The sequence below is a fragment of the Aplysia californica genome, unplaced genomic scaffold, assembly GCF_000002075.1.
Source record: "Aplysia californica isolate F4 #8 unplaced genomic scaffold, AplCal3.0 scaffold00267, whole genome shotgun sequence".
Taxonomy (NCBI): Eukaryota; Metazoa; Mollusca; class Gastropoda; order Aplysiida; family Aplysiidae; genus Aplysia; species Aplysia californica.
In genome coordinates, this window is record NW_004797537.1 from 80,108 (window position 1) to 103,448 (window position 23,341).

The window sequence follows — 23,341 nt, forward strand, 5'->3', positions numbered from 1 at the left end:
TTCGAACCCACGACCTTACGGTTGCGAGTCCGAGAGCCTAACCACTAGACCACCGACGCCACACGAACACACATGAACAGTTTATCAAGTCCCACCAAGCTTATCCAAGTCAACGCCCAAACATACTCAAACATTTACCATTCTTGAAACACAAAAAGAACACTTACTTTGACAGACATCTTTCCAACATATTCATCTTTCTCCATGAAGCAAGTTGCAGACACTCTGAAGGTCATTATGCCATCTACTAGGTTTATGTCTGGCTTTATAGGCATGTAGATGTCTTTGGATTCTCCTGGTTCCAACTGAAACGAAGATGAAATTGAAAAATTGGAAGATTTTTTTTATGACTAAATGCAACCGACAAACCAAAAAAACCCAAATAAAAAACAATAACAAAAAATGAAGAAGAAGAAAGACGAAAAAAAACCCTGCTTAAATTAAAATCTGACATGAAGGAAAATCACACATCATTCAGGAAATTTCCTTATAAAACCTTTCCCAAGTTTCATTCAAAGTATGACAAATAATTATTGAACACATTTAGTGTACAAAAGCAAAGTAGTCAACATTACATTTCACTGACTACTAATATTTTCAAAGAACGTATTGTTTCATTGTTGTTTTTTCTCTTTAAGATATCCTCTGATGCCTGTATGTTTAAATTGTATTCATGCACAAGAAATGCTCATTAACAAATGTGGAGTGTGCTGACTAAATGAGTTACTTCTGGGATTAGGGCTCTATGGAAATAGATACATCATGCTTTGAGGTGCAGTTTTTATAATTTGTAAGTATGAAATAGCAGAAGGCATTTACTACTTTATGAATATTGCATCAATAACAAACCTAGAAATTTGACCCAAGTGTCGATTTTTGGTCAATATCTCCATTTGTGGATTGTGAGAAGTAACTCATTTTGTCAGCACGCCTCACAAATAAGTTAAAAAAATAATGTGGGAGAAAAAAAGGTATAAAATAAAATACTCTTGATTCAAAAACTAATAATGATAATTTGTTTCTATTTCTTTTAGAACAAACCTTTCTTTGCATATGTACAGATGGCCAGTTCCTGTGTGAATCTTTAATGGTTCATTAAAAACCCAAAATACTGGTTGTCGTTAAGTTAAAAGGAAGCATTTCTACTCACAAAGACAATAGTCTGCTGATCCTTTTTGTGGGTGGTCGGTGTGTAAGAGGTGACGTAGCCCATGTCTCCCACAATGACAAACTCTGAGTCAGGGCCCTGGTGCATGGTGATTAGGACCTGAAAAGTAAATGTCACAAACCGTCAGAAAAACATAGCCCATGTCTCCCACAATGACAAACTCTGAGTCAGGGCCTTGGTGCATGGTGATTAGGACCTGAAAAGTAAATGTCACAGACCGTCAGAAAAACATAGCCCATGTCTCCCACAATGACAAACTCTGAGTCAGGGCCTTGGTGCATGGTGATTAGGACCTGAAAGGTAAACGTCACAAACCGTCAGAAAAAAAAAGTCCAAAGGATCCTGGTACAAATCTGGATATGGTAAGAAGTGAACAACAGAAGCTGGGAATCTATATTTATCTACAAATTTTGTGTGTGAGCATAATGTAAATGTGACTCTGGGTGCACGAAAACTACAAATATGAAAGGGTGCACATAAACTAAAAATATGAATGAATATGCTAGTGCACAAACACAGGCAAACCTGCTCTTACAGCCACCTGTCCAAGACATTTACCTGTGCAAATGTCCACTCATACAAGACACCCACCTATCTAAAACAAATACTTTCTTCTCAACAGTGGGAGGCCGTCTTGGATAATTTTGGCTGTATGTATGCATGTATGCGCGAGGGCAAATGTGCAATGAGTTCATGTCTCTAAGGGAGGAGCTTTTCTAAACACGGTATTGAAGAAAATTCAACAAAGTTCCTCTTCAATGAAAAACAATTTGAACTTTAGGAAATTAAATAAACAAATGATCAGATGTTCGAGACAAAGATCAGTAATACAACAACGATAGTCCGACCAGGAAAAGTACTGACCTCTAGATAGTCATCATCATACCAGTAGTTGAACACTGTGACTCGTACACCAATCTGTTCCCCTCTGATGATGTGTTTTGGGTGTTCTACTTGGATGTACATGTAGCGAGCTGCATCATACTAAAGAACAAAACAAAGATGAAAATCATGAGCAAAAATATGTATGTAAAGTATACCATCCTGTTGTATACATAAATCCAAACATAGAGCAGACAGGGACATTTGAATGGCTCCGTGACTAAAATTATCAAGTGCAACAGCCATTATGTTTTTGTACGCCCTCAAAGAAACAATTTTGTGACTAAAATCTCGTCGTGACATAAGGCTTTGTCATCTGTTGAAATGAAAATGCAAAATGAATAACATTGTCGCTGTTGTTAAAAGTTTTAAAACATTGTCAGCATAAAAAAGACGTATTATACCCTATCCGAAATAATAATTTTTGACACAAGACCGCATTTGATTTGCATATTTAATAATAAATAAAATAAAACAAATGCATTTTGCAATTCCTAGAGAAAGTACAATGCTTAACGCAGAACTTCGAATAAACACTTACCCTGACTGGGTTTTGCATTATACCAAGTCCCAAAGTACGACTAATAGACAAGCCATTGATCACCCAGGACAGAGGGTACTTGGGAACATCCACTCGGAAGTCTACACGTCCATCAGGCCTGCAAATACATTAGAATAAGTTGAATTGGAGGAAGATTTATAATAATAATAATAACAACATATGGTCGCTTTTAAGGACAAGCGGGCTAACACAGATTTCGGGGGGTTCCAGAAATCTTGACCTACAACAAAAGTGGGTATTGCTCTACCTATAGGACAAGTTTGGTTTTATGGGTGTGTATATTTGTTTTGTTATAGAGAAAAACCCTCCTTGTATTTTAAAGAAACTGAACAAGGGGCAAAAACTTTACCTTCGATTTTTCTCAAAACAACAGTTTTCGGGATAGCCCCCTTGTGCTTAAAAGCAACCATATATTGCGCTGTAAAAACATAAACAGAGATCTGTCTGTGCCCTTGTATTAAGCCAATTCCCACACTTGTCTCTTTACCACCATCAAGTTCAAAATCTTCCACAACTGAACTTTCAACACTAGTTTCTAGATCATTATCATTTGAAGAGCCGGCTTCATTGTGAAAATCCAGCAGTATTTTGTGAGGATCTTCAGACCAACAGTTTACAAGCTACTGTTTCACTTCAGACTAAACAGATTGTAACCTTTTTTTTCTAGAAATCTGAATGCTCCTCACGAGCCATATTTCTGTATTTCAGTAACATAGAACCAGCTGATTTACATGACCATATATCTGTTACGAGTCTCCTTGGAATTCAGACTAGTAGTAAAGCCAGTCTCTCATAATAACCCATAAGAGAGTAAAAGGCAAATAACTCCCAAGAATACTGCATATATTCTTTATCCTTCTCCGCATGTTGAGATGGTATCCATTTTCCAGGCCAGTGATCTGTTCTGTATGTCTTTAATACAGAGTTTGCCAGCTATGGGATTAGTTTCTTTTAGAACGTTACATTTTTCTTAGTACATGGAAGTTTACCGGTCATCGTTTGCGATGCTAGACATGATTGAAAGTCTCTTTTATTTAACTTACTTGACAAAGATTTCTTGCCATGCCCAAGAGCTGTTGTCATAAAACCGCATGACTCTGCTCACTCTGTCTAATGGAGATTTGTGAACAGTGCGGTCTTCTTCATACACACCTGTAAATCACATGAAAAAATACGACGTATCACAATCTGGGTTAAGAACAATGAAGTTCACTTGTTTCTCTTGACATATGCGCTGTCTATCACAGGTATTCAAAAGCCACCTAGAAACTACAAATAACTTTTAAATTAAAGCAGACTGTTGATTTAGAGGAAACAAAAATCCACTAGGTTGGCGAATGCTTTAAAAAAAGGAATGTATCCAATAATGAACGTCTATAAAAGCAATAAGATTTGTGTTTTATGTTTACGAGCAGAAGTTAAATGGAACAAACACAGCATATTGATACCCGATGCTCTAGATTTTAATTTGTAACACTAAATATTTTAACATTCATCCAGTTCCATAATTATGTGCATGTGGAAAGTCTTAGAAATAGTAAAGAAAGGTAAATGAGAGTTAAAAAGGAACACTGTAAAACTCACATCCCCATTCGTCAGCTCCATCAGTGGGACAGCCATCAACCTTTTTGTTACACCTGTGCTCATCAGTGTAGCAGTCCTCTCCTATGCCCGTGAAGCACGGGTAGGTGTTCTGAAGTCGGCAGATTTCATCGTCTGCAAAAAGTTTTCAAGACCAATAATATTATTTAGCTTGGTTTTATCAAGACTTGATTATTTTAACTCTTTGTTATCAGGAAAATCATTGGAGAAAGTTAAAAGACTTCAAACTGTTCAAAACAATGCTGCACGTTTTGTTTTATGGAAAAGAAAGCGAGACTCTGCTACACCTCTTTTACGGACATTGCATTGGCTTCTTGTTGAGAAAAGAATTGTGTACAAGTTGGCCACCCTATGCCACAAATGCTTGAATAATAATGCACCATCATATTTATCAAATCTGTTGAGACTGTACATTCCAACTCGCAGTTTAAGGTCATCGGCTGACAAAAATAAATTTCTTTTACCTTCTATGAAACCTTAAAACAATGGGTGAAAGGGCATTTGAATATCAAGGCCCCAATATCTGGAATGCTTTGCCAAGTAGTTTAATAGAGATCAAATCTTTTGATTCATTCAAATGTCAGCTGAAGATATTTCTGTTTTTTAAATTAATAAGATGAATGTTTGGAGTGATTTCCTTTTAGTCAGAAAACGTTTTATTTTATTGTTGTACATTGTATTCTATAGTAAAGCACTCAGAGAGTGTGTACTTATATAAATGTCATTTATTATTATTATTATAAATTTATTATTGCAACTATTAACCCCTTTGTGACAGCTCCCGTACACCGTACGTCCAACATTGTGTGCCAAGATGCCATCCTCTTGTACAATGTACATCCTAAAATTAGACGACTAAGCCAATCGCATGGACCTTACCACATACAGGATTTTCTATCTGCTCTACAATAGCTTTGAATGGAATTTTACCGGAAAATTAGGTGCAGTAAAAGTTGGAAGAACCATACGTCAAGAAGGGGTTAATGATAAACGTAATTTTTATTTACACAGCACCTATCCCTGTATAGCATTAGGTGCTTTTGCCATATCCATATCACTGATGTTAATATACAAAAAGTATTCCTAACAGCAGGACTCTACTTCCCTGAAATCACCTGCTGTTACAGGGGAAGCTTGAAGGAGCATAATTTAAAATCTTTGGGGAATTTATCACAGACAAATTTCCATCAAACCTTTAATAATTTTTTCTCCAGGTGCTAAAAAAAAAGAGAAACATTCTAAAGACTCCACAAAATCTATAAACTTTTATGCATTGGTTTCCAGTTAAACTGATATCAAACTATGACTCTCAAAAGAAACAGCAGAAGAATGAGTGGGAAGTTTTAATATGTCAGCAGATGGCTACGGGGCAAATGCACGTTCTTTTTTAGAATGCACATGTATAACAATATCCCAAAGTGAATAGGCATGAAACATCCGAAAAACAAACCCTTTTATCATGAAGAACACAAAAGGCAAATACTTTGTGAGTATCTTAAATGAAAAAAAAGTTTTCAAAGAGGGGCATACTTACTGAAAAGACGAGGCACCCGTGCATCAGTAAGAATGAGTAGACCAGCACTCTGGGGATAAAAAGTAGAAAATATAATACCTTAATTTCACATAATATACAAAAATCATTACCAAAAATAGAAGAACAATAAATAGCTCACTTTTACTTTTTAAAATGCTATAAAAATGCAAACAATATGAATCTACTGAATATACACACTTTATTTCGAGTGCTGATTTCACTTCTGATTTTTCTGTCTTAGTTTATCTCTTTATCTACGAAGGGGGTTTTCCCCACTATGGTGCAAAACCTGAAAGTGGCATACGCATCACTACAATGGTCATTAAATCAAGAGAAATAAATCTCTTTTGATAGGTCTTCATCTAATGAAAGAACTCAAAGTAAGAGAGACCCACTTTCAGCAATAGTGGAAAATCAATATAACACCTTCTCTTCGTCATTTTAAAGTAATGTGACCAAGCCGCTGCCAGCAGCTCACCGGCACAGCAGTTCCAACCACAAGCCCTTGTGAGTGGCTTGCCAGAAATAAGGAGTTAACACAAGCAGCATCTAACTACACCCCATCATAGTAAAGAGATACATTTACCAGCTCTGACATAAAGTAAAAAAAAAGACAATACTATTGTTCTTATGAATATACTTGTTTACAAAAGTCTACACTGAGATAAGGCTTCAAAACTGCAAGATAAGGATAAGCACAATAATTCGTACAAGTATTAGTGATTTCACAACGGTGGAAAGGGGTGACAAGACCTCTAAGAGACCCCCCCCCCCCAAAAAAAAGACTTTAAAGTGGACGTACAATGAAGCTGGTGTTGGCATCAATTCCGTAGTCCGGTCCATGGAAGAATTTGTATTGGTAATCTGTGTCACTTGTTCTCCACAGATGTCTGTAGCTGCTGTTGGCCGAGTTGTCGTAGGTCATCAGCTCATCAATCAGCTGGGTTGGAACAATTGAAAGTCAAAATTATTGCCCCTTTCTATTGAGGAAGAACATGGACAGACAACAAAGCTGGAACTTCTGTATTCAGCTCCCCCTCGGGTCCTACCAATATATAGATCTAGATGGCTGAAGAAAAAAGTTGCCAAACATAGGGAGATATCCATGATAAGTAAATATTGAAATTATATTTTATACACAATAAGTTTTGGTACAACATTTCATGTTATTTTTTAGACTTGGAATTGAAATCTTTTAAAAGCTGTCCCATTTGAACTTGTAATTCTCAACAACAACAAAAAGTATTGTACAATTGATATAACGTTGTCAAACACAAGACAACATAACAATTCTAATGCCCACCTTGTTTTCCGTGATGCCATCACTAAGGCCACGACTGTAGAGATCAAGTAACATTCCACTGAAAGCCACGTAGGAGCCTGGGTCAGCCTCCGCATTAAACTCAATTGTGTCACGGCTGAAGTCTTTGCCGCGGTTGATACCCAGCCTCACCTGATGGGAACAAATAACAAGACTTAAGTCTTTGAACCAATAAAATTCAGAAGGTGAATTATGCCCATTCAGCATAATGACTGTCACATTTTGCCTGTAACAAAATAGGTAACTAGTAAAACTGAAAACATAAAACGAAACAGACCCGTCAACCACCTACAGGAAAACTCATCAAACTAATCATAAAACATCATAAATAAATCTGCTTGAACAGGAAGATGCACAGGTCATCCTACCATCAGCATTTGCAAATTTTTCAAAAGGTTGGGCAAAAACAAATCTCAAATCAGCTGATTATTTCAAACGATTTCAACAGACCAACAACACGTCCAAACAACGATAATACACACAAACTGGTACCAAACATGAGTGTCTACAGACTATGACACACAGTCTAAACAGACTTGCCTGGTTCTGTCCGGTCCCATTCACAAAGAAGTTCAAAACATCTGTTACTATTTCTTCCGGTTGTCTGATGAAAAACACCACGATTCTAGCAGTCGGTACCATGTCCCGAGACAGAGCTATGGAAAATGTCTTTTGCTTCGATGTCATCTCCAGCTCATCGCCAGTGATTATGTTACTTTGGGACACAATCTGTAAATGAAAAGGTAATTTCAAAGTCAGAAATTTTAGGCTTACAGCTCATATTTCATCATACTGGCCCTGCAAATGATAAAGAAAAGTTAAATCGTTTAAAAACGACAAGCTGATCCTTCAGATTTTGTTACTGAATGTACAGTTGGGAGTATTTATTAAGACTTTCAGATGAGAAACACTACAGCACAAAAATAGTGTCATTACATGCACATGTCTATAAAATAATTTTCACCCATACATTCAAATTGTTATTCATACAAAAACAAGCCAGGATCTAATCCCCCCCCCCCCCCCCCCCCCCTTGCTGTCATGTGTATACATCAATAGCTTGGACTTAACTGACCAACTATGTTATAACGGCTCAAGGCCGTAACGTGACCTTCTTGATAATATAAGGATAACTTCCGTTACTACTCATTCTCACTGAGGTCTTGTGTTTGTTTGTGAGCACGTTTTATAATTATTCGTCAAGCTATAAGCATAGCCAAGAACGTAACACTTGCTTTGTTTTCATGTAACAAAAAGAATGATCTTATCTTGCTTGTGATTTTGTATAAATTAGTATAAGGTAAGAGAGGTTAGAGGTTAAATGTCTGATGGAAACAAGATCTTTCTCTACAATCATTACGACACAAATATAAATTCAAAATTATATCAAAGTGAAAAGTAGATGGAAAAACAAAGCATTCTATAATACTCACTTGATAGTACACCCTTGGCACGAAGTAACTGGTCTTTACATGGAAGATCATGTATTCGTTCACCTGTCAACATCCATATTAGGTCAGTTAGACAGAATCACAACATAGAGGCAAGAGACTGCGGTTTTATTTTTACAACTCACATAGTTCAAACAAATCAAACAAATACAGTGAAATCCTGTTAAAACGAGAGGGAGGGGACCGGTGCAAAATGTCCGTTATCGCAGGATTCTCGTTGTAAGGGATCCAGTAATAAATTCAAGGGAAATAGTAAAGTAGGCCTAATCTGTGACTATGAGTTTGGGGTTCTGTTCATTCCTTTTGTATTTCCCCTGACGATGATTTTGTTCAACATTATCTCTAGGTCTTACTTGACCAAAAATCGAATCAGGTTTCTTTCTCTAGCACTAGCAATGTTGACAGTTCGGCGTTGGCGATCAGAAAGAAGGGACTCTGGCTCTGGGCTAACTCGCCTGCTGTGTCGTCCCCCACCCCACCACACCCTGTGGTGCGTTGCGTCTGCTTGCGCACGTTACACATTCACTCCATCTATCAAAGCATTCTGACCTCTCCATCCTGCACCAGAGAAGTGAGAGGATGGTAGGCTTAGATAATCTAGACTGGGCTGGCCTATCACGCAATGCGTTCTGTTCTGCTTGCCTGCGCATGCCACACCCTCCCCACTCATTCGCTCCGACCTTCATTGTTGGTTCGCGTGGGCTCCCCCATTCTTTGTTTCGCTGGATCACAAACAAGTTTCTCTACTGGCAAAGTTTTATATCATGTTTAATTGGTCTGTGCGCTGTGCACAGCAGCAGCAATATTCCGTTGTAATCCACTTGCGTGACTGTCTGATTGCGCAATAGCAGTATTTTATTTACAAAGATGAAGAAGCTAAAAAAACAGGGTTTTGAAGTTTTAGAATAGTGTCTTTATAACAGACTTCTCGTTATTTCAGGACTCGTTATTAGTGGATTCCACTGTAATGCAAAATTGAACTTTTTATCGAGAAACTCACTGCAAAACTGGAAGAGTAGGAGGATGACAATGATGAGAAGAGGGCGGGGGGTGGGGGGAGTAGGAGAAGAAGTGGGGGAGGTGGAGGAGAAGGAAAAGTAGTAATACAAGAAGAAGAAAAAGGAGAAGGAAAAGAAGAAGAAGAAGAAGAAGAAGAAGAAGAAGAAGAAGAAGAAGAAGAAGAAATGAGAAACAAACTGACATGGAGGTATAGGCTTACCTTTGGATGATCCGTGGAGGTCATGATACTGATGTAGGAGTTAGTCGGGGAGTAGTATCTGGTCGCGTACATGGTGATGGGTTCTGTGTCCCCTCTCACAAAACTTTCGTCTAGGTACACAGGGCTGTTCCCACTATAAGTCTGCCGCTGATCACTGTACCTAGCCTGAATGGAAATAAAATGTAAAACAGCCGTCATCTAGTAGTAGTAGTATAGGGTTTTACGGCGCTCGCAACTGCTAAGGTCAAATGAGTGCGCGAAACACAAGTTGTTTACTTACGCAAAAGTTCACTCCACGATTGGTTAACTAATTGACTTTAAAATGCTGAAATGTTAAAATATTTAAATTCGGTGTAAATATATTTGTGATTTAAAACAACTCTTTTAAGTAACAATAAAAATTTTTAAATAGTACGTTTTCATTTTACAATTTGCCATAAAGGCCAATGTCCTTCATAAAATTCAAAATTTTGCCGTCATCAAATAAATAACATTTAGGTCTAGGTACCTATGGTATTCATGTCAATAAAATCTTTGATTTGATATAAATGAAGTAGAAACAAACACCTTTGCAGTGGAAAAAAGTGATATAAATTCAATATAAAATTCTTAGCAAATTATAGCACTGTTAAAAAGAGTTTGGTTGTGATGAATTGTGTAACCTAAGTGAAAATATTTGAAATTTACATTGAGATAATTTTGCTTAATCCATCAGTAAAAAAGAGGCTTAATAGGGGAAACCTGCATAATAAAATCTTCTATGATTTCGAATATTTGCACTGTTTCTATGATGTGAACATTAAAAATGGAGTAATGACAACTCTTCTGAATCACCAAAAATAACCAAGAAAATAAATTTCACATGGGAACTAAGCTTTAAAATATCCAACACCTTTGTTTTCAAGTGTGGCCAGTCCTTAAAGAGGACATTTTAAGATATTTCTACGATAAACTTGAGCGAAAAATAAGACAGGCAAACAGTAACCTGCAATAAATTCCCATCATATTTTCTAAACATCGAAGTGCAACTTTTGGACTACTTATGAGGGTCCTCCCAACAGCATTTAGCTGATCCCATCTCAATTATTTACAAGTTTTAAGACTCAACCAATAAACAGCAGTATTAAAAATGACAGCAAACATACTGTTATAACCATGCTCCTCGTGTTTTGTCCTAAAGTGTACTCAAATTCTGCTATGCCGTTGACCGGTACCCGAGTCTGTGGCCCAGAGATGCCCGAGCCTGCGGGTGTGGTCACATCGGTCAAGGTCACTGTACCACCACCTCGTACTGGGGTGCCGTCATATTTTGTCACAGCAACCTGAAAACAAAAACAAAACAATATGAAATCTATGAGGTGAAGTGTGGTTGAGGAATTTCATACAAACAGAACTTGGAAATCTATGAGGTGAAGTATGTTGTTTTGGTAAGTGTTTAACGGCGCTCGCAACTGCATAAGGTCATATGAGCGCGCGGGACACACCTAATATTTCAGTTGGTAGGAACTTTTGAATTTTTGCCCGGGTGGCGGCGGAAGCCTACTCTTATCGATTTTAGACTATCAAGGGATCTTTAACGTGCGCAACTTGCACACCGGCCCTCCGAGATTTTTCATGTCCGAGAAGGCTAGGTGTAGATGTTTGCTACCAAAAGATCAGGGGTGTGGCAGAAAGACAGCAGTAAGGAGGAGCCAAGGAGTAGCAGTAGAAAGGCTGCAGAAAGAGTCAGGAGCCCAGGGGTGGAGGCAAAGGAGGTGAGGGGGTGGGGGCATTAAGTGGAAATGAAAGCAGACAACAGAACATTGCTAGAGAGCAGGAAAGGAGGTGAAAGGAGACAATTTTAGAGAAGAAAATTTTTCGGTCGCTACCCGGATTCGAACCCGGTACCTTTAAATGAGAGACCAACACCTGAACCTCTAGGCCACGAGAGCCCCCTTGTAATTGCTATCACAATGAAGTACACAAGAAGTAAAAAATGTCCAAATGACAAGGCCTCATTATCAGTTTTCTACAGATTTGAACTTTAGTTGTCATGAAGGACTAGTTCCACTGCACAAGGAATCTAATCTGTTGATCCTTCAAAATCTCAAGTTGAAACAACTCCAAACTGAAAGGTGACTGGTCATGAGATAAATGATTTTGTTCCTTCTGCTCCACAGAGACGTATGTTTCCGGAGCCTTCATATCATACAGTTTAGACCACACGAGCTGGGTAAAATGGTTATTTGACAAAGCCATTCACAAAAATGTGGAGGACCCAAAAACAGTATCTCTCTCTCTCTCTCTCTCTTGCCCTTTTTTACTCCCAGTGGAGCACAGGCCATCAACAACATTACTCCAGTGAAGCCTGTCCTGAGCATCCTTTTCTATCTGTTTCCATGATGTCCCCGCTTTTTCAATTTCCACTTGTACCGCTCGCCTCCATGTCATCTTTGGTCTTCTTACACTTTCCTTGTCGGTTCCACGTTAAAGCCTGCCTGATGATGCTTGTCGGGGGTCTCCTCAGGGTGTGTCCAATCCGTTTCCATTTCTTCACTTGAATATCTTCCTTTACTGGCCTTTGGCTTGTTCTCTCCCACAGTTAAGCATTAGTGACTCCATCGTACCACTAAAAACAGCTATACAAATATGAAACTTCACAGAAAAGTAGAAAAATGGATCCACTATATATATTCCATTTGACCACTTGAAAAGCAGTGGTGAACTATGCCTGGAACAGTGCTCAGTATATAGCATCAAACCAATCAAAGCAACAGCAAGCTCTGAATAATTTTCAGCAAAGCACTAAAGGGGTTAATTTTTCTTTGTATTAAAGTCCCATTTTCTCATTTCACTACTGCTAAATGAGCTGAAAAAAAGTTATTACCTGATTATAACTACAAATAGCAGATAAGGGTCAAAATTATATTTTCAATCATACTCAAATGAGCTCATCCACCTGAAACGGTTGGCACTTTTGATTCTGTTGGGATAGACTAATACCCGTCATTCATGCTGCTGACAGACACAGGTCGTACCAATTGCTGTTACACATGTAAACAGAATTAACTAAACACTGTACAAAAACAAACAAAATGGTTTAGTCTTTGCCAGGCCTTACCTGAACTTTCATAATGGACTGTGGTTTGAAAGTCCGGATGGGTTCTCCCACCCATTCCAATTTAATCTTGGAGTTAAACATGATAGTGCTAGCCCATCCTGTGCGATTGAGACCTGAATACCAGTCCGTCACATTGACAAAGAAGACTATTTCACTGTCCAAAAGTTTTCCCGTTTCACCTCCACGAGCTGCTATTTTTGAAAGCTGGTCCAAGCTCCACGTAAAGTCAATGCGACCTTCAAACTGAAAGCATAAAGCAGGAAAGAAATGAGGAACTTCAAAATGAACGATCATTACCATGCTGTTATTTGACATTATTAACTGAAGTGAGTTGCTTTCATGTGTGCATCTGTGCTCTTTTTTCTTTAAAAAACAGAATTGAATAAATATAAATTGTACACTATGTCCATTACTGCTAAATGCACATATCACATTTTACATTTATTTATGAAACAAAACCCCAACTTTCTAAGCTTATTTATTTTAAATGTGAATGTAAACAAAGTTATCAGGTAGCGGTGTGTAGTGTTCATATCTTTATAAGCCTTCTGCAAATTTTCTTCTTAAACATTAAATGACAAGCCAAAACACCAGTAGTAAACAATTTTTAAAAAGGCTTGGTATACAGGGAAGCTGAAATTGATTCATTTTTACACTATTTTAGTTGAAAACTTATCGACTTTGCTCAGTATACAGATCACACCAAGGGGTGCACTTCATCAGCTCCACAACCCCTGTGCTTGCTTTTTTCATTGAGGTGCCCTGATCACATTATCTTTAAAACATCTAAAAGTCAAAATGTTGTGATTATGCTTTATGGCACATAATTTACCAAATTTACTCTATATTCTAATAGAATGCACAACTGAGGTGGATTTTCTTTTACAGCATAAATAAGATATAAACACAAAATAATACACATCAAATAGTTGGAACTAAAAATATTGATAAAACCACAATGAAAACAAATCTAATTACTTTTCACCTATCTCAAGCTACCTACGAAAGAGGAACTTTCATAACATATGCTTCTATTTCATGTTTGTTTTCCTCTCTGAAAAGTAAACAAGTCGCACATCAAGAAGTATATTTCAAGTCAATAAAAAGGTACAAAAAAAGTGTAACCATTTCACTCACATATTCAATGAATCTGTACTCATACGCAAAGTACATGTAGTAATCCTTGACAGGGACATGGCGCACAGGGATATACGGAGGTCGCTCAAACACAACTCCTTCCCGGCGGTTGTAGCCATCTCTCCACGGCTTCTCCCAGCCACGGGTGGCGTTCCAAATCTCCTCGCGAGGTCGGAAGAAGGCTGAGATGGAAGCGTTACCAAGACAGGGGCGTCCGCTTGTTTGACTAGAGAGGAGAAACACAACAGAGACCGTAATGTGCAACTAGATTGACTTCTTAAAGTCTGATCCTTTCTAATGGAAACTTCTTTTGAATAAACATAAAGATGACTGGGTTTTTTTTTTCAAAAGCCCTGACTACAAGTAGAAAAATATAAGTAGTTTTCGGACTCAAATTGAGGAAGAAAATAAAACAGTGCCTTGAAATTTGCTGTGCAAAATTTCGCAGCAAGCTCCGGCAAAGTCATGTGTAATTCTTTACCACTGTTCCATCAGTAGAGTACTCTTCAACCCTCGAATGGATGGGGGGGGGGGGCGCGACATTAAAATCCAGCAGAGGGATGTAACCTCACTGAATAGAAGCAAAATACTACTTTTTTCTTAACTTTTTTCATTTGATCAAGTACTCTACCTTGGAAAGGACCTATTTGAGTTTGGTAACAGATTAAAATCATACAAAATGGACAAAAACTCTAGGTATAATACTCATTTCTCAGGAAAAGAAACACCAATTTGATTCATCGTGTACATGTGACCCAGTTGACCCCAACCCTAGTGATTCAATCCATATTTACACTGATGGGTCAGCCTTCAAGGAAACTATTAATGCAGGCTTTGGAGTAAGAACAGAACATCTTGACAAGACGTGTAAAGAACTATTTGATGCCTGTCATACTTCTTGAACAAATTGTGAGGCAGAGACCATCGCCATTGAAGCAGCAATCCTCCACCTGACTAACATGTTCATTATATGTCCAGACAGAAAATCAGTACTCCAAGCTTTGGGAAACATGAATTTCGAACGCCCAGCTTACCTAACTGTGGCTCTAACAATTAACACCTTCATGCAGACCTATGATGTCAGCCTGACTTTAGAGTGGATGCCTGGCCACAGCAACATCCCAGGAAACGACAGAGCAGACAGCCTTGCCAAGCAGGAAGAATCACAAATACAACCTCAAAACCCAGTATCACAACAGACATTCAAAAACATCATCAAATGCAACACCAGGGAACAGTGGATGAAAGGGTAGGCATTGGGCAAAACTGGAAGAGCTGTATTTGCACACATGACTGCTCCGAACTCAAAAGATGCACTAAATTCTCTGAGTAGAAGAGAACAAGTCACTATTTTTCTCCTGCGAACACAACACATCACGCCAAATTCCTATCTAAATAGAACTTGCAAGGATACCCCACCTGACTGCCAGGATGAAACAGTATCACATCATCTCTTTACCTGCCTTGCACTTGGCAACCTGCGAAGCACCTACCTACTTGCCTCCCCAGATATCGGAAATACTTTATACAGCAATAAAACAACTGATAAAAACCTGTAAATTCTTTGCCATACCGACAGGCTGAAGGGCTAGAACCCAGATGACCGCTGAATCGGAAAAGTAAAGTAAAAGTAAAGTATTCATCATGTGCAATGGCTAGCAAATGGCATGACCTATGAAATGAACCAAACTGAAAGTAAATGTTTTACATGCAACAATTTCTCTGTGAGTTTATTGTAAGCTAAACATTATGACCAAGACTTTGTAACTGTTATTGGTGAAATGAAATATTGAGAGTTAGGGGCCCATGAGACTTGGGGGCGCTGAGCGGGCTGAACAGAGTTGCCGCCCCGTGACACTAGGGGCACTAAAACATGGGTATAAAAGCGAGGCGGGAATTCTGTGCGGGCCCCTTCTTTTTCGTCTCAGTACTACTAGAGACTAGAGCGGCTGACGTCGTAGCTGCCGGCAAAGTGACCTCCGAGGGCCCGACGACGTGATCTGAGCCGGCCAGCGCAGGCGAGTCGCCTACATATTGAACCTCACATGTTCTCCTACTCATGAGTTGACGCCAGAGGGTAAGTACAGTGTTTCTACCTCGCAATCACAGTAACTATTATAAACATACTTTGCACCAAAAACCTGGAACAAGCAGCAATTTTTTACATGTTTTTCTGTTTTGTTTTCAGTATTTTTTATGTACTCACTTAGCCAGTACAACACCATGGATCTTGACCGTTGGAGTTTCCATAACGTAGGCAGGCACTGACACATTTACATCAAAACGAGGCTCCCCTGTATAAAGCAAAGCAAATATGACCTTCATTACAAGGGTTTACCGAAAGCTTTGTTCACAATCTTAAACAGTAGCAACACAAGCAAAATCTGGAAATACAATTTTGCATATATCTCTCACAGTCCTATTACTGTACATTTTTTGAACCAAGTAGACCATTTTTCTTCTTTGAATAACATTTAGAAAAACACAAGTTTCTACTCTAGAATCAGCTTGTACAGGAACATGGACAAATAACACACACACTGACAACAATTGCAAATGTCTCAACACAAGAAATTCGATTGTTTAAGAGGTGGGATACTTTAGCTCTGCCAGCAGGGCCAACTAGGCCTAGCGAAATATATCCCTGAGAAACACAGTGATGCTCAGTAACTTCCCAGGTGGGAATTGAACTCATGTCTTTTATATGATTGTATAGATTTAACCACCCTTTCGATCCTGCATTTTCTCTGTGCAAGATAAAAACCCTAACAATTAAATTTAAAACTTAAAAAAAAAAAAGAAACACCACTAAAAATTACAAACATTCATTACTGGTACTATTCAATTCATTTTGTGCTTTCAAAATTTAAAACAAACTGCCTATGTAAGCAAAAACCCTGATACAATAAATGAACTATAATTCCAAATACTTACAAAACTCTTCCACAGTGAAAGGACGCCGGTAAATATGGCCCTGAAAATGAAATTAAAAAAAAAAAACTTTTTGAAAAAGGTCCTCCTTCAATATCAAATAAAGATTGAATATCAGAAAAACACACTGCTTTCAAATATAAACGTTAGGATATCTAGACAAGCATTATTTTCCCGACAAAACCTTTTCACAATCAAGTTCAAGATCAATAAAGATTGCTTGTCCTGAAAGTGATGTGAGCACATCTTGAAGTCACGAGGGTTGCCAAGACAACCCCACAGAGCACAGTGCAAATAAGAAGAAGGACAAAGAAGCAAGAGAAAGAGTTGTGAGAACAATACCTGGAATGTAGTTGCTTGAGGCTAAGCCATTCATTGAATGAGTTGGAAAAGAGAAAGAGGTGAAAGGAGCTAGTTGCCAAGAGATCTATGGTATTCTCAATACTTCGGAATAAATATAAGCATGGAGTATGAGACGCGCCCCAAACCTCACTGTTAAAAAAAAAATTCCATGTTATAATGGTATTCCAACACAACAGTTATATATAAATAACAATATTCTCACTTACAAAGGCATCCACTCGAATATGCCAAACTCCATAGTTAGGTTGGTCCGACAACAGGAAGTTCAAGTTTACAATACCTGGACAAAAGAAAGAGAAAAGAAAAATGTTACTGAACTAATAAACAAAAATTATTCACCAAAAACAAATTTTGCTTTAATCAGCATAACCAATGAAATCCAAATTGTCCTAGTGACAATAAAAAAGAAGTTATTTCAGCAGTATCACGATATAACCCTGGGAAAAGACAATTGCATAGCACTCAGCACAAGAAAATTTCCAATATTGTAACAAAGCAGGTGAAGTCATGTTTCTATCAGTCAAATTGTTCTCATCTTTTCAGTAATAAACCCCTAGCTGTCGTTTGAAAAGAGACTACAAAGTAAAAGTGTATCCAATTCCTGTTGATCATATTCCATAATAATAATATGGCTACACCACTTTTTGGAAAAATGTGTCAATCCTTAATAGACAGTCATAGAACAAACAATGAGAAGCTCACTGTAATATTGTTCGGTTTGTGGGTACAAACAGATATAGAGAGAGTGAAGAAACGCACGTCTAAAAAAGGCTCTTTGTTTTATTTTTGTCTTGTAGTACACTGTAACCGAAAAGTGACTACTGAGTAGAAGAAAGGTACTGTCTAAATCCCGATACGTGACCTAACAGTTATAACAGAAGAGTTATGTAATGTAAATTATTCCACACTCACCTCCAGCATTGGTTTGCACTCCTTGCCATCTGCGTACAGGTATTCCTGTTGGATCCTGAAAGACAAAAAATACTTTTCAAAAATACAATTTCATTTTGACATACATGATGCTGACTATGACCAATATAAGAAACAAGACAAGAGAGGGATACTTTACTTAAAACCAAGACAGTGATTTCTTATCAAAGAAGCTATATTTGCACCATAATGTCCCCAGGGCAAAGACTTTGCTCGTAATATTTCGCAGGACTTAAACAAGAGTTCTCTGTCTTCTTCGTTCTCGAACTGAAAAAGAGTGATTATCAAGAAGGTATTCCTTAATTTTGTCAAATAATGTTTCCATAATTTTACTGTGTATATTTCATCTAAATTTTCAAAATATTTCTGTTTTATCATTACCTTGGTGCAGTTCAAAGATACAATTTCTACTATAAAATATCAAAACTGATTTTGTTCAAGAACCCAAAGTTTTTGCTTCTTCCGGCAAATGTCTCTTAAGAGAATGGTGCACCAAAAGAATCATCTCTATGGTGGAAATACAAACGAATAAATTGGCAAAGCTGTGAATTCATTTGTGCATTTCACACCAAAATTTAAGTTGTTGTGCTAAAGCAAAAGTAACTCACATCCACATAGATGATCATGCTTCCATATTTTGGCATCATGTTGGGAAGGATCGGAACAACTCTGAAGTGAACTGAAAAGAATTCAAAACAAGAAAATTGTGAAAGACAAATTATAAATATATATATCTATTAATCTATTAAAACACAGGGTTAATTTTCTGTACATAGCAGTAGTATATGTTTAGTCTCTTTTACAGTTGTAAAAAAGAGCTAACAGTATCAAGCTGCCTTAATTTTTTTCAGAGAAAAAGAAACAACAACCCAAAACAATTCATCATTTTAATAATGAATCCCAGGAAGAAATAGGTTACTAAAATCAAGTTCCAAATTGACATGAAATGACAGACCGTAAGATACCATTCACTCTCTTAAGAATTGTAAACATTCATAGGTAGAAGAGTCTAATGAGAAGCTAGAGAGAAACAAACAAACTTGAACAGCCAAGTAGAAAATTCAAAGTTCAACTACTGAAACTGACTGAGCATTCAGACCAGATTTATGGCTGTAAACAGGCAGAAGGGTGTAAATATGACTCTTAAAATGCATGCGTAGTATTATGTTTTACCACAAGGTTCATCTGATTACTTATGAAATCCTTCATGGCTATTAAAAAGCGCTTGACCATAGGAGGAAACAAAGCAATTTATAAGGAGGTCATGCTTTTATTGTTGAAATTAAACACCCTGCCTAGAGTCAAGGAGAGGAAATACTCTGGAAAAAAATAAAAAATAATTTGTGCCTTAATGAAACTTGAAACCCCTAACTAGGGGGTGTGCCTTTTATCAAAATCATTCTGGGTTTGTTACTTACACAGTGCAAAGAACAAGTCAGCATCATTGGAACAATTAGTTCAAAAATGTTTCAATGGCGTTCTCTAAACTCACCCATCTGGCCTTGTCGGTACAAAGGCCTGCTCATCTGAAGAAACAGGGAGGCTCGCTTGGAGGAGTAGTGAATATCTGTGGTATTCTGCCAAATGTTACCACTATCCGACTCCCTCAGACGTCCCTCAACGCGAAGTTGATACTTGCCATGTTGGGAACTAGCAGGCATCTGTTGGAATAAACAAGAAGATGAAAAGTTCACAAGATTTTTTTTAAAAGATGTTTTACAATGGGAACTTTTTAGAGGATGTAAGCATTCCAGATTTTGTTTTGATTATTTTTTTTTAGTTGTAGTTTCTAGTGACATAAAATGACAAGAGAACCATTTTCCCTGGAACAGATAAAGATAATAGTAACAGTGAAAGGAAGTAGAGCAAGCAGACTGCCCCATTCAGCCACAAGCATTGACTCATCACAACGATACCCTGCTCTATCAGCACTGACATAGGATAAGGAGCAAGTCACACCCGAGCGCAAAAAAAAAAAGATAATTGTTGTTGAGTGTTGTGTATTCTACTTGCGAACAGTCCAAGAACACCAACAGCATTAAACATTAATAAATGAAACAACTTCTCGGGTTGTGTTCCAGAGTTTAATATAAGACTTAAACTTTACATGACTATGGCTTGTGCTGCCGTAGGCTAGACATCTTTGTTGTTTATCTTCGTACTGTGTGTGTGTGAGTGTGTTACTCTTTTCTTGCTCTCAACGATACCGATATACTGACTATTACAGTACTCGTTTTGGAATACTGAAAGTGGGTACTTATAATGTTACATTATGATTACTCTACTTTACAACATTGAGTTGTAATGAATATTCGGGCAGGAAGATGACAGCATTTGCTAGAAACAGATTAGTCTAATAATACTGGGAGAGATAAAAGTAGAGTGTTAATAATGTATAAACCACCTGCAGAAACAGGCAGAACTCACTGACAAAGCAAAAACAATTTAAACCAAAGTTTAAAAAATGCAAATAAGATTATTACATAGAAAAATCCAGTTTAAGAAGGTTCTTCTTTCTCTTACAAATAAACGCGATCTTGATTTGTTTTTGTTTGTTTGAGTAAAGAGAGGCACATCAACACAAACGGTTAGTTACTGCTCGGGAAAGAGTAAGACAGACAGAAACAACAGAGAAAAAGGAAAGAAGTAGGACCTACGATTGGCACCCTCCAACCACCCACAAACATGATCTCTCATTAATAAAACAAAGTCACATTTTTGTTTTAATGCATGGTCTAAAAACAAACTGTCTTTAAGCCATACTCATACTGTACTGGCTGTTACAGAACTTATATGCACACTTCACTATGACAAGAGAAAAAGGGAACATTCCACTTCATGACTGTAGGCCTACCCTCTGATTTTGACACAAGAGTCTGATTCTAGGGTCATGGAACTGGTTTTAGAAATGCCTGGGGCGATGTGACCACTGATAAAAGACAAATCAAATACAAATGCAAACACAGGTGTGAATGCCCCTTACAGAATGTATACCAGAACATATTAGAAACTTTTGAAATTAGCAAAATCATTCCTTCTACAACCATTTTAAAAATCAAATAAACACATAAAAGCTTGTGACTGAATTAGAGCAATAAGACCAGAAGTATGAATAAGATGAAGAATAAAGAAAGGCAGTATTGAACATGACTGTGAGACAGACACGTCCATCTGCAGGAGAAGTGTGAAAGTGCTGACTACTGTGTGTGGCTCAATGTGTACAAGCTCTATGTTCTCATTATAAAAGAAACATGCTTAATTTTGTTGACATACAACCTCATCCGAAATACAGTCTTAAAAAGTTTAGCTCTGGGCAGCCAAATGCCGACTGCTATTACCATCCTCCTAAGCAGATCTGATAAGCTATTTATAGCACAGGAAAACTCTGCCCCACTTGTGCAACGGCCTAATCTTTTCGTAAACAAGGTACTTTGGCAATCTTTCACAAACAACCACACTTATTACACTCACCTGCAACTGCAAAATTCTGCTTGAAGGTCGCTCAAAGCGCAAAGCACTATTGGCAAACTCAACATTGTCCTTGATAATGGACACATGTACATAGACTGCATCCTGCCCATACTCCATTTTCAAGATTGAGACAAAGACATGAAAGACCTGGTTTGATCTGATGCGGTTTGGTGCAATGATCAGGTACTGCCTGCAATTTTCAAACAAATAAATGAAAGAGTAAGTGTACAAAATTTTAGTGAACAAAACTGGACTGTGTCCAGACTATAGAAAGAAATATACACATACATCATAATGTTCATATACTGTATTGATAGCTAAACCGTAATCCATTACCATAAATATCACAATGATTCTAGGCAGATATTGTCATCTATCTTCAGGAAAAATTGTTACAGTACCATCAGTAGCAACTTTCAAATGACTTTCCTCTTCAACATGTTTAACAACTCTTTTCAATATTTAATATATATGAAGTTTACTACTAACATCTGGCACCCATAAAACCCCCCAAAATTAACCTGTAACCCAGCAATGAGAGACTTTATAAAGTTAAGTATCATTTATTTTTAAAAAAATTCATCTACAATTTCAAAATGATATAAAGTACACAGCATGTGTAATCCATACGTCTGCACTCTCTTGAAATAATAACTACAATTGCGAAAAAAAAAAAAAAAAGAAAAACAATTTTGGACATTATTTCGTGCACATTATCTAAGACTCCCATTTGACTTACGGGGCTCTTGCATAGGAACATCCTGAAGATGAATCCATCAAACAGTTCTCTTCCTGCCCTGTGTTCTGAGAGGCTGCCAGGGTGAGCAGCAATGCTGCACCCAGTAAAGACAGAAGCCACATCTTCAGAAGCTGTGAAAAATACACGAGTTAGAACAATAACTTAATGTGGTGCTCAGACTAAAGGGAAAATATTGAGCCAATTTGGAGGGAGAAGGGGTTTTTCCTATTCATAAGAGATTGCATTAGCAGTAATGCTTCATGCACCCTGCGATCTGACCGGACTCTGGGACTGTCAACTCCAGGACCGGGTGAGTTTCACTGGACGTTCCCATCGTCCACTCGGGGTTATAGAGTTAAATTTACTTTAACAAGGTGCATTATGTTAATACATTTCAGTATCTTAGACAGTTATATAACTTCTTTTAAACACAAATGGGACCATTTCTTCAAAATGTTTTGAGTCCAACACTCTCACGCTGCAAACTGAATTAACCTGAAATGATGCTTGTCTAGAGGTAGGAATTGTCACACATTCTGTCCAATAAATCTCAGTAAGAGGCAATATTGTCACCGTCGTTCATTGCTTTTATTCTTTTATATCGAAAAATTTGTGAATGTAACCCTCAAAGAAACTGAAGTTAGTGGCTTTACATAAAGGTGAGCAGTGCATATTCGTACGTGACACGACTGTGTCAAATCCAGATTTGTAAACACCTTCTGACAATTGCATTTGCACCGCTCAATGGCCTATCAACTTTGCACCAGCAGTCCCTGCATTGAAAGGAATAGGACTGACATGGTGCTAGCATGTCGTTTGAGGCGACTAAATGGCGAACCAGGCTGTGACTCCCAAAACAGAGTCATCCTGCCTTCATGTCGGGGGTTGAGCCACAAGGCTAACAAATGACCTCTCTCGTAAAAAGAACCTG

At 37.7% G+C, this 23,341-nt stretch overlaps 1 protein-coding gene across 2 annotated transcripts in view; it reads right to left on the reverse strand.

The window, feature by feature from the left end:
* The window catches only part of LOC101856436 (alpha-1-inhibitor 3), a 50,443-nt gene that overhangs the window by 16,149 nt on the left and 10,953 nt on the right, over window positions 1-23,341 (reverse strand). For both annotated transcript variants that reach the window (XM_013083996.2, XM_005100982.3), the window contains exons 2-24: window positions 22,411-22,541; window positions 21,672-21,861; window positions 19,693-19,861; window positions 18,809-18,879; window positions 18,183-18,237; window positions 17,477-17,550; window positions 16,911-16,950; window positions 16,183-16,270; window positions 13,977-14,202; window positions 12,840-13,082; window positions 10,885-11,061; window positions 9,740-9,904; window positions 8,503-8,565; window positions 7,610-7,798; window positions 7,052-7,201; window positions 6,551-6,688; window positions 5,749-5,797; window positions 4,197-4,328; window positions 3,656-3,764; window positions 2,592-2,709; window positions 2,033-2,152; window positions 1,151-1,267; window positions 168-305 (exon numbers count right to left, since the gene is read on the reverse strand). In XM_013083996.2, coding sequence (XP_012939450.1) covers window positions 168-305; window positions 1,151-1,267; window positions 2,033-2,152; window positions 2,592-2,709; window positions 3,656-3,764; window positions 4,197-4,328; window positions 5,749-5,797; window positions 6,551-6,688; window positions 7,052-7,201; window positions 7,610-7,798; window positions 8,503-8,565; window positions 9,740-9,904; window positions 10,885-11,061; window positions 12,840-13,082; window positions 13,977-14,202; window positions 16,183-16,270; window positions 16,911-16,950; window positions 17,477-17,550; window positions 18,183-18,237; window positions 18,809-18,879; window positions 19,693-19,861; window positions 21,672-21,861; window positions 22,411-22,541 — 2,952 coding nt within the window. The remainder of the gene's footprint in view (window positions 1-167; window positions 306-1,150; window positions 1,268-2,032; window positions 2,153-2,591; window positions 2,710-3,655; window positions 3,765-4,196; window positions 4,329-5,748; window positions 5,798-6,550; window positions 6,689-7,051; window positions 7,202-7,609; window positions 7,799-8,502; window positions 8,566-9,739; window positions 9,905-10,884; window positions 11,062-12,839; window positions 13,083-13,976; window positions 14,203-16,182; window positions 16,271-16,910; window positions 16,951-17,476; window positions 17,551-18,182; window positions 18,238-18,808; window positions 18,880-19,692; window positions 19,862-21,671; window positions 21,862-22,410; window positions 22,542-23,341) is intronic.